This window comes from Sceloporus occidentalis, unplaced genomic scaffold (assembly GCF_023333645.1).
Source record: "Sceloporus occidentalis isolate IW3139 unplaced genomic scaffold, rSceOcc1.0.p SCAF_5, whole genome shotgun sequence".
Taxonomy (NCBI): Eukaryota; Metazoa; Chordata; class Lepidosauria; order Squamata; family Phrynosomatidae; genus Sceloporus; species Sceloporus occidentalis.
Window position 1 is genome coordinate 112,671,033 of NW_028316985.1, and position 12,284 is coordinate 112,683,316.

At 40.3% G+C, this 12,284-nt stretch overlaps 1 protein-coding gene across 2 annotated transcripts in view; it reads left to right on the forward strand.

Annotated features, from left to right (window-relative positions):
* NWD2 (NACHT and WD repeat domain containing 2) overlaps window positions 1-12,063 on the forward strand; it is a 66,550-nt gene extending 54,487 nt beyond the window's left edge. For both annotated transcript variants that reach the window (XM_089525074.1, XM_089525075.1), the window contains 4 exons: window positions 1,207-1,410; window positions 4,074-4,218; window positions 4,612-5,201; window positions 7,245-12,063. In XM_089525074.1, the coding sequence (XP_089381200.1) occupies window positions 1,207-1,410; window positions 4,074-4,218; window positions 4,612-5,201; window positions 7,245-11,183 (4,878 nt within the window). In that variant the 3' untranslated portion in view covers window positions 11,184-12,063. The remainder of the gene's footprint in view (window positions 1-1,206; window positions 1,411-4,073; window positions 4,219-4,611; window positions 5,202-7,244) is intronic.
* Window positions 12,064-12,284: the final 221 nt, after the last annotated feature.

A 12,284-nucleotide genomic window follows, 5' to 3' on the forward strand; every position in this document is an offset into this window, starting at 1 on the left:
TCCTCGCCTCCCTCCCTTCCCTTCCCCTCACTTACCTTCTCGGTGCAGCGGCTTGGCCTCCGCCGCCACCGCTGCGGGGGAAGCTCGGCTTCCTTGCCACCGCCGTGAAAGGGCGCGATGGCGGTGCTGGAGGCCTCTTGGCCCCCAACAGCACCACCACCGGGCCTTTGCCACAGCGGCGGCGAGGGAGGAGAGCTGCCGCGCCGGAGGCCTTTAAGGCCTCCCGCGCCAGCATCCGGCCTCCTCCAGGCCGCTGCCGCTGCAGAAGGGGCGGGTGTCGGTGCTGGAGGCCAAGAGGCCTTTTTTTGGGCGCGGAGGTGAGGAAGAGGAGGCGCAGAGGGCAGCAGCAGCAGAGGCCTGCGAGGCCTCCAGCACCCACACCCGGCCTCCTCCAGGCCTCCGCAGCCACGGAAGGGCCAGGTATCGGTGCTGGGGCCTCTTGGCCTCCAGCACTGACACCCGCCCCTTCCGCAGCGGCGACGGCCTGGAGGAGGCCGGATGCCGGCGCGGGAGGCCTTAAAGGCCTCCGGCGCGGCAGCCCTCCTCCCTCGCCGCCGCTGTGGCAAAGGCCCGGTGGTGGTGCTGTTGGGGGCCAAGAGGCCTCCAGCACCGCCATCGCGCCCTTTCACGGCGGCGGCAAGGAAGCCGAGGCTTTGCCTCCACCGCCGCCGCTGCCACCCGGCTTCCCCGGTGGCGGCGGAGGCCAAGCCGCTGCGCCAAGAAGGTAAGTAAGGGGAAGGGAAGGGAGGGAGGCAGGGAGGGAAGGGAAGGGAGGAGGAAAGAGAGGGAGGGGAGGGAGAAGGAACTTTTGTCCCAATGGCGGCGCGTGTGCACGCGCACCGCCATTGGGACAAATGGGACTTGAGCATACGCGGATTTTGTTATACGCGGGGGGGTCCGGAACGGATCCCCCGCGTATAACAAGGACCCACTGTATCATGGTCTTGTAAGCAAGCAGCCTGCGCCTATGCAAGTTTAGTCAGATTACTTGATTTGTATAGATTACTTTCATGTAAGTATATATGAAATTGCAGCTGGTCCCAGTATTGGTTCCAATAATTCTTGAATAATTGTGGATTTTATTTAATAGATTAATCATGTACACCTTCATAGCCAGTCAGACATTCCAAAACTAGGAACCAAACCATCACTAACTATGTATTTAGCATTATTATTAAACTGTGCTCTCTCTTGCCACATACACAGGGCCTTTTGGGAGAAAAATATGGAAGTATGCGAATACCAGGAGAAGTGGAATCATCAGAATTTGAAATGATTCTGGATGCTGCTGTTGAGGCAAAACTGGAAACAAGGATTTTGGAAGAGTGGTATTGCAGAGATGAGAATGCAGTGCCGCCGACTTATTACCTCAAACCAAAATCTGATATTCTGAAGAGCAATCCCAATATGGTAAATCGCCTTCATATAATATTATCTTTGACACATCTACACACTGTAGGCTTAAACTTGTTTTATAGTCATTGTATTCTGGATGCTATCATTCCATAAGGATCCTAACAAAGTGTAACGGAAAAAGTACTAACCAGTGTAACAAAAAAAATTCAGTATCTTCACCAAATTGCAGTTACCAGGATTCATCCGAGAAAGCTATGACAGTAAATTCATAGTCACAATCACCCCTCCTAACTTGTGTATCTGGGATTCGCGCCCTCGAATATCTGTGGAGGGGTGACCTCTGCTATTTCCAATGGCGCACACGCAAAAGCCACACACATGGGGACGTACCCCCTTCAAGCCTATGAGGGTTGAATAGACGCAAACCTCTGTTTTCACGCAGGGGAATCTGGAACGGATCCCCCGCGAAAACAGAGGGCCAACTGTATACTCATACACATACGTGCTATAACACTGCTGCTATCCTAATCTAATATCCACAGACCCTTTTCATGCTACCACATGTCCTTATTTCTTCCCTCTGTTTCTGTTTCGGTTGACTGGCCAGGAGCAGTGTATACTTCAAGAGAACAAGTTTGGCCACCCCTAAATAAAAAGCTCAAACACTTCACTGGTTTGTAGAGATAGGGAGACATTCATACCTAGAGGCTGTTGAGCAAAATAATTTTTTGATTACAGTCCAGTTCAAAGCTGGCAGGATGCCAGAGTACACACAGAAACATACACACCATTCCACTTGGCAATCTTCCTAGCAATCAGCAGAACAGCCAATAATTTATGAGAAAGAATTATCCTATTCCTTGGATACAGCATTCAGTGTTCATTTGTAAAACAGAATGAGATCCCAAACCAAAGCAGTTCAAAACATCCTCTAGCAGTGTTACAGTCTGCACACCCATAGAAGTACAAAGATAAATATCTTTAGATTTCAAACTGAAGACCTATTTAGGTGAAATTGTTCCGCTTTTATAAAAACACAAAAGCAGCCTTCCACTATAATAATAATAATAATAATAATAATAATAATAATAATTTTTAGCCCGCCTCTCCATTTCGGATCAAGGTGTGTTCCAAAAAATAAGCAAATAACAATTACATATACAAAATCATAAAATTACAATCCCCATTCCCAACAAAAGACAACAAATTATTCAGTTTAAAAACAAATTCAGATACACAATTATAGCCTATTTTTTCTCTGGGCCTGAATACACTGGCACAGGCCTTTGCTTTTGGCCTTGCACTTTCTGTATCCAATCCAATCCATCAACCTGAACTATGCCTAGTTTTGAGACAACTACTCTTGCATCTCCAGCCCCTTCAGGGCCGTCTATTTCAGACCTTAGTTTCCATTCATATATAAACTTCTATGTAAGGTCTGTATTCATTATTGGTATATCCTTGTGGGCAGTTAGTACTTTGAGCTAAGGCAATGCATCCATTAGTGGAATGGGGAGGAGCAGTTTCCACCCCTGCATCACTCCACATGCCCTCCAGGTATCCTCCACAGATTTGGGAAACCTTCTGGATCAGATTTGGGGCTGCAGGCACGGGAGGAGGGAGGAGGAGGAGGAGAAATGAAAGTTCTGTTCCATGCATAAAAATGAATCACTTAGCAAGGGACTTTACCTTTTTCTTGAATATTTTATTCTTTTTGTGCATATTTTTTAATTTTACAGAAATTATGTTTTCATAAACTACCTTGAACCCTGGGCCAAATGATGGACTAAGAAATTTTGAATAAATAATACTTGAAAACATAATCCATTCAAATAATAATATATAATACTTGGAAACATAACAATAAAATAACATAATCCAGCCAAATGCATCCCTTTAAAAAAAATTAATTGATTTTAGTGGAACAACATTAACACAGGTTGATATTACTTTCATTTAAATCAGGTTAAGTAGGGTTGCCATAGATGGAGATTGACTTTAAGGCAGTTAACAACAACAAAATAGTACTTTTACAATATTATACTGACATATGTCAGTAATATCTAAAATTAAATATGTATTGAGGCAGGCCCAACACATCTGTTCTGCCTAAATATAGGCCCAGTTCATATGTATATGTACATCATTGCATTTCTCTATCCTTGACGTTTATTTTGATGTTTCTTTACTCACACAACTAAACAAGTGATTGAATAGATGGCATGACTTAAGACTTCAATGGGAGAGATTGCATTTTTATTGCTTTTCTGCTTTTAAAATTCTTTCTAAATTAAAAAAAACTTAAAAGAGCTAGACTTTGTAGATTTTTTCCTTCTGCTCTCCTAGGTTTTTGTTTTCAGGAAATTTTTAATGTGAGGAAGCATTCTTGGTTCATAGTTCAAACTGTTAAATCTGTCCCAAATCTATTCTTTGTAGTTTATTCTTCAGTTAATAGTATATTCTGTAACTGAGCATTTGTTATACACCATGTTACCTAATCATCATGTGTTATCTATATGAATGTTTATTCTAGTCATTCTGTGAAATACAAATACATGTGTGGATACTGGTGATGTTTAGGGCAGCTTTCTCTTTGCTGAATTATTTAAGGTATATCTTGAATCATTACTGGTTGTTAGCTTAAATGTAACTCTGATTATATAGGTGCAACTCTTGGCTCTGACAACAATTAATTTTTTGTTTTTGTCATTTTTAAGATGGAAGCATCCTCAAACCCTGTAAGTGAATCCAAATGGCAAGAAGTATCAGAAGAAATTAAGATGATTTTTAAGACAGCTGTGAAGATGCTATATGAAAAGGGGAAAATGAAACACAGTCAAGCAAAGAGATATCTTTCCTCTGGTAAACATTAAATTCAGGCACACAATGCACAGAGAGATGTCCATTGATAAACAACTGTAACATATTTCCATGCTCAGGGAAGTATGTTCAAAACAGGAAACATTTTTATTTTCTTTTAATTTTAATAATTAATCTTACATAATTATTAATCAGATATAACACTTCCTAGCTTCTGCCATGCTCTTTATCATGCTCATGGGTGACTCAGAAATAGGAAAGATAATACAAAGATGACAAAGTGCTTTTCTTTTTTCCTTTTGGGGTCCTGACACCAGCAAAAGAGTATGGGGAAGGTTATGTGGCCTATTGTGGATTTAGATTCAACAGAGCATTTTTTCACTCTGTTTTGTGGGAACTTTAGATTTCCTCTTCCTCTTTTTATTCCCCTCCCAGCTATCGAAGATGAATTTGATTTTGCATTAGGAAAACAAACCCCAGCTTTCCTAAAGAAGTGTGTTTGCTACATTCGGAAGATTGCAAACATAGAGCGTTTTGTTAAAGTTCCAGAGATGGAGAAATACATGGATGTACTTCATGCAGGTGGAAAGCATGTGCGTGACCCAGAAGCACTTGAAAAACTCATCAAACTCAGGGATGAATTTGTTCCTACCATTGTTGCATCATCTAATTTGAGAGTCTACACTTCTGTTATCCATTGCGACATCAAATATGGTTACACCCAAGAAGTGGAGAACCACTATATTGAAGGGCTTGGCAAACAGTTTTATGAGGACATGGTTGATATAATTCAAGCAACCGTGCAACAGAATTTTGACATAGAGACAGACTGGCTCTATGATGAAGTCCTTCAACATTCCTCACTATGTAGAACCTACTCTTCATTCTATGAATACAAGTGTGACGCTAGGAATATTATGCACAAATACCTTCTGCCTAGGAAAATGGGCCACATTAACCCTCTTGTCATATATGGAGGACCATGCACTGGAAAAACCTTTTTAGTAGCAGAAGTGGCAAAGAAGGTAAAGTGCACACACTATGTGTATTTATTGTGCTATTGTAAACTTAACTACAAAAACTACTTTTTATTTTAAGTACAATCATATTTTATTGTAAGCTATAACTCTAAATCTTCCCAGACATTTCCCACTGTTTTCCTCCTTAGAACAGATCAGTATAGATCTTGGCAACTTTACAGCTTGGCAAGTTTACAGATTCAGTGGGCTTTTTGGGAGAGCACATATCTCTGCCAGCCAAAATACACCAGTAGTTGGGGGGGGGGGGGGGCACTGTACCCAGAGGTCTGCAACTGCCTTGATATAACCAGGCCAAAGTTCTTGCACAAGAGAGTGATAAATAACTCCTTTCCGCATGTCTAGAAAAGATATTTACATTAGGTTAGCTGGGAGGGATGGTTACATTAGTATAAAATTTCCAAAAGGATTCTGACCTATGAATGCACTTTCATACTCTCTTTCCTTATTCTACCTGTGCCAAACAGCTCTTGAGCTTTTCAGTGGCCACAGATTCAATTTGTAGAAATGCAAAGATGTGAGACACAGAAAACTGAAATGCTGGTTCATATGGGCTCGGCTTGTACATGTCTATTCAGAAGTAAGTCTCACTGAGTTTACTCTACTCCCAAGACACTGAGTACAGGATGTCACCTTGTGTTCTGTACACATACATACTTGCAGCAATGTTTCCAAACACTATTATAAAACTATTTTTGCTAGGAAAGCCCTCTTATCCAATCCCCATACTGTTTCAGGGGCAAAGAGGGGGTCTTCATCTTTCCCACTTTTCATTCCAAAGTTGAAAAATCAGCTTACTGAGAAAGTTGGAAAGGAGCAGGCATATCCAGATCCCACTTCTGCTGCTGTGGTGCTCTCCCTTTAGATGGCCATCATGGAGAAAGTTCTGAAAGAGCTGAGTAATTCTTTCAATAAAAAGCCACATATCTGATGCCAGTGGTAGTATAAAAGTATCAGGCAACATGCTAATTGTCACTTCTATGATGCAGCGTTTAAATGTTCAGCTTTGGAGGGGCATCATCTTTTGGTAAGCGTCTACTCTTGAAACTCCCATTTGTCTCACCCTAATGTGGACTCCCCCACTTGGGGGGAAATTTGCACTCAGACACAATCTCATTTCAGTGGCACTTGTGTACAAATGTGAGGTTTGAAGGCCCTCCTCAACAAGCCTTTATTTAAACAGGTTAGATGTGAATGCACACTGCTGCCTTTTACAGAAAGTGAAATTCACAGTTATCCCTGCAATGTGTTACATAATTTGGTACAATTCTAATCTTCCCCTTATTTATAGGCCATCATAATTTATTCATTTATTAAAATGAAACAGATGAATCTTACCCACCAAAAGGGTCTACTAGGTTGGCAGGCACAAGAGGGTTTAGTGCAGTGGCCCCACCCCATATGGAATGGAGACATGTGCATGACTCGCTCCCTGTTTTTAAGTCAGCCTTAAAAACCTGTTGTGCCAGGCTGTTATTGTTTATTGTTTCCTTAAACAGTGACATAGAAATATTGAAAATGAATAAACAGAGAAGCTGAAAAGTTAACATGGTGAGCCATAAGATATACAAACTTGTACATCATGTTTTGCACTGAAATAAATATCCCAGCAACCTAATTTAGCTGTCATTAGAGCTGGCTAAGAAATTGCATAGCATTAGACAGTGGCCGTTTTTCTAGGATACACAGAAGAATATATTTTCAGCTGTATATCAGCATTCCTTGTAAATTCATTAGGCTCCCACTTACCAGTTCCTTGTAAGAGAAGAGAAAATATGCAGAAAAAGCAAAGGAGAAGACTAAAAAGGATAAAGAGAAGGGAACACAGTAGCTTGAACAAAATGTATGGTCAACTTTATAGTCTCTACTTACATGAAGTGGAAAATCCTACCACAGAGATTTAATTCAGTTCTCCTTAATATTTAGATATAATTGCTATATAACTACTTAAGATTTGTTTGATTTTTACTGTCCTTCCTTGATTGTTCTGCTAGATCAGATAATAATCTGTCTGTATTTCTACATTTGTAGGCTTATGCTTGGCTGAAGGAAGAAATGGGACCAGAATCAGATCCTGTGGTAGTTATCAGATTTTTGGGATCCACTGAGATGAGTACAGACCTTAGGAACCTGCTTCAAAGTGTTTGTGAACAATTAGCAATTAACTATCGATGCCTTGTACAAAATTATCCCAAAAAAATCCACGACCTCCGGGAGCTGTTTATAAACCTTTTGAATGAGTCTTCATTTCACAGACCTCTGGTTATGATATTTGATGCTGTAGAGCAGCTTTCAGATAATGATGATGCTAGAAAGTTATGGTGGCTCCCTGTTCATTTGCCCCGTTCAGTAAGAATTATCTTGTCAACACTGCCAAACAAACATGGAATCCTGCAAAAACTGAGGTGCCTTATACATGATGAGGATAACTTCATTGAATTGATTTCTAGGGACAGAAAGATGTGTAGTCAAGTTCTCAAGCATCAGCTGCTCCAAGTTAAGAGAAAAGTAACATCAGGACAGCAAATCTATGTCAATGAAGCTTTTTCCAGGTGCACACTGCCTATGTTTGTAAACTTAACCTTTAGAGAGGTCCGAAACTGGAGATCTCATAAAGATGTTGATGAGTCTTCTCTTTCTGTGACTGTCCATGATAGCATAGAGCAAATGTTCTGGTCACTAGAAAACAACTGTGGACCCAGACTTGTATCACGGGCCCTTGGTTATATCACCATGTGCAAATCTGGTCTGAGTGAAATGGAACTGGAAGACGTTTTGGCTCTTGACAACACAGTTATGTTCGAACTAAACGAGAACATCAGGCAACACAACCCACTGAGAATACCTTACATTTACATTGCAAGACTGAAAGAAGGACTAACTGGATACCTGATAGAAAGACAAGTTAAAAATGTTACTCTGTTAGTATGGGCAAATAGGCATCTGCAGCTTATTGCCCAAAAGATGTATCTTCACAATGAAGAAGATGTTCATGAAATGCATACTGTAATGGCTGAATATTTTCTGGGTGTTTGGTCAGGAGGCAGAAGGAAGTCTCTTTACAGTGAAGACCAGTATCTAAATGGTTGCCTTGATAGTGACAGCAGGAGCATGAATGATGAGGAGAAACACATAATGGATCAAACAAATTTTGATAGGCAGTCACCTGATCAGCCTTGGGTATTCCAGTGTAACCCTTTGGAGCCTGACATCTTTTTTGTCAACCATAGAAAAATGACAGAGCTTTTGCACCACTTGACACAATGTGGAAAAACAGATGACATGATGTATGGTGTCATTATGAACTTCAGTTGGCTATACACCATGATCAAAATTGGGCAGTTTGACAAAGCCCTCTCTGATGTGGAATTGGCCTATAACTATTCACAAGAAAAGGAACTAAAATTCCTTGCAAATACACTTCGTGCCATAAAGTACAAAGTAATAAAATACCCAGGCACTCTCTCTGCTGAATTACAACAGAGGCTTCTTCCAGTTGTTAGCTCATTGCCTAAATTGAGGCAGCTTCTTCTGGAATGTGATAAAGATGGTCCTAAATACTGCTCTATTGTTCCATTGCATTCTTCAATGGATGTAACTTACAGCCCTGAGAGATTACCTTTGTCTTCTAGTTGCACTCAAATCACTGAAATCTTGCCTACTTTTAATCCAAGTACAGTCATTGTAGCTCTAGAAAATGGCTCCATCAGTACTTGGGATGTGGAGACACGTCAGCTATTACGGCAAATTACAACAGCTCAGTCAGTAATCTTGGGCATGAAGCTGACTAGTGATGAAAAATACCTTGTTGTGGCAACAACAAAGAACACACTCTTGATTTATGACAACCTAAATTCTTGCCTTTTGTCGGAGGTAGAGATTAAGGGATCAAAGCATGGTGGAATTGGTATAGGCTCCAGTTTTATAAATGGATTTACTCTATCAGTAAATCATGCACTTTCATGGCTAGAAGCTAGCAAAGACATTACTGTGATAGATCTACTTTATGGATGGCCACTTTATCAGTTCCATTGCTGGTATGAAGTGACTTGTGTCCAGTGTTCCCCGGATGGAATGTATGCTTTCTGTGGACAGTACTTGAATACTGCATCTGTATTCCATTTAGGCAGTGGAGATAAGCTGGCCACTGTGACCTCAGAATTTTCTGGTGGGTTTGTCAAATTTCTTCTAGTCCTAGATACAGCTCAAGAGATGGTGATGGTCGACAGTGAAGGTGGTCTTTCCATTTGGAACACAGAGGAAATCACCAATCCCCAACTGACAGATGACTTTGATTGCAAGAGAGGGGATAGCGAATTTGTCAGTATTGAACTAGCTGAAGACCAAAGTGCAATTTTAATATGTAAGTCACTCAATATAGAGCTTCTGGACACTGGCATGTGGAAAGTAGTTGAAAAGTTTAGAGCTAAACACAATGAGCGCTTTGTATCAGCCGTGTTGTCCAAAAATGGTGACTGCATTGTTGCTTCTATTGAAAATACCTCTGCCATTTTTGTTTGGAGGAGAGACACAGGACAATGTATGGCAAGCTTACAAGAAATCTCAGGAAACATTGTCAAATTAATTAAGTCGAATCATCATAACATGCTGCTATCCTTATCTACCAGTGGTGTCCTTTCTATCTGGGATATAGATATTATAACCGCAATGTCCAACATTGACAAAACTGGCAAGCCAATCCAAAGACTGATATTGCCTGCCAAAGGCGAAGTGATTTATACACTTGATGGCTCTGAAGTTATACATAAATGGAACTTTGGCACAGGATTCATTGAAGCTGTATTTAAGCATGAAAGTCTTGTTGAAAACTGTGTGCTGACCTCCAATGGAAAATTGATGATTACGTCCGATGACAAATGCAGTCAATATGTATGGCAAACTAGTACTGGTGAAAATCTCTTCCGCATTAATGGACAAAGAATAAGCCAGCTGTTGATAACACACAATGATCAGTTTGTTGTCTCCCTCTGTGAGCAAAATGCATCCAGAGTTTGGAGACTGGCAACAGGCCATAGAGTTTGCAATATTCTTGTTGCCTTACAGAATGCATTTATAACCACTGCTAATACATTTGTAGTTGGAATGACAAAAAATAAAGTGTTGGCAGTAAGTCTCTGGACAGGGAGTATAACCAAGAAATTCTGTTGCGATGATGGTATAACCATAGTTGATATCAAACTGATCCCAGATTGCCCTGACATAGTTGTCTTTATAACATCTACTGAAACTGTGAACATTTGGAGTCTTACTGAAGAAGTCATCTGCAGACGTGTACAACTCCCTAACACTTTTCTCAAGACTTTAGAGGATTTTGAAATATCTCCCAATGGAAAACTGGGGATCATATCCCGTGGTGATGAGAATATCAATGTACTTGATCTTCACAGTGGCAAGCTCCGTGTTGTCCATGCTTCTGGCATCATCTGGAGGCAGAGGTTGTCTCAGGATGGTCGCTACCTTGTGTACATTTGTTTTCGCACAGGTGAAGAGGATGATGATAACGGTGCAATTTCTATCCTGATTGTAATGAGATTGGCAGATGGCAAAAATATTGGTGCTTGTTCCCTTTATAAAACTCCAACTTTCCTCGCTCTTTCCCAGAGGCATTTAAACATTATTGTAGGCTTTGATGACGGAAGCATCGGCACTTACACTGTAGTGGATCGAGTGGATGCAGCACTGAAAATTAAAATTGCTACTTCAAATAGCCGACAGATTTTCAACAATGCAACACAAGTGATTAGACCAAAGTGTCACAGTTATAGCTTCAAGGTGACAGCAGACTGCATATGGAGGGAATCTACAGAAGTGTTTGCAAGAGACAGTCCCATCACAGTGGCAGACCCAGAGGCGACTGAAGCAACCCCAACCAAAAAACACAACTATTGCTATGACAAAGTGTGTTCTGCCATCGATTGCAGAGGGCATGGGTTCACTGCTGACAATTGATTATGTACGTTATTGACAAAATAGTTCATTCCATATAACAAATTTCTGTTCATCTTATTTATATTTTGTTATAACAAGTTTGAAAAGAAAAATATTTAAAATGAATGGGCTACAAGTTTAAATACTCAACTATGAGTCTTGATCCAAGGTCCTTGACTGGAGATTTCTAGCAATATCATCATTATTTTGACATTATAAAAAAATTGAAAAAAATATTTTAAAGCTTTTTAACAAGACATGAAGCTACATTTCATATTGGAATGAGGCAAGCCAGCCATTTTTTAAAAAACCCAGGTGGCCGTAAGCCTAATTCCCCAGCTCACATGCAAAAATGAATTTTATCCTTCTAATGGTGCACATGACGGGATACCTGGGAGACTTGATGCATTCCATAAACATTTGAATTAGTAGCTACTACTGTTATTTGAAAAAAAAATTAATAGGAGAGAGGCACAATCAAATTGGTGTTTAGCACTTTCAAGTCTAACCGATTTGATTAGAAACAAAATAAATCTCCCTAGACAACCTTACTTCACTTTGCTTGGATTGTATCCATTGTTTCAAAGGAAATAGTATAGAAGGTGAACTCTACAAATAGCAACATGTGAGGTAGCAAAACATCTTATAATCAAAAATGCTTTTAAGTAAATTGTATGTCTGGACGTGTATCACAGTTCTTTTGTTACAAAGGTACAAATGGTAAGAACTGCTGATTATCTAGGTCAAGTAAGAAAGGGTCCTAACTCCTGAAATCGTGTTGTTTTCTGTCTCTTTCACAGTGTATTTTAGTACTGTGTACAGTCATCCCTTCTTATACACGGATTTTTTATACATGGATTCAAGCATCCATGGTTTGAAAATGTTCAAAAAAGGTTCAAATATCAAACCTTGATTTTCCATTTTTTGTAAGGGACACGATTTTGCTATGTCATTATATTTAATGGGACTTGAGCATCCACAGATTTTGTTATCCATGGGGGTTCTTGGAACCAAACCCTAGCGTATAACAAGGGTCCACTGTATAAGAAATAACATTTTCAAATAAAAGGGGGCATTAGAGATAAACAAATTCTTCTTCCCCAATCTTTCTGTGTTAAAATA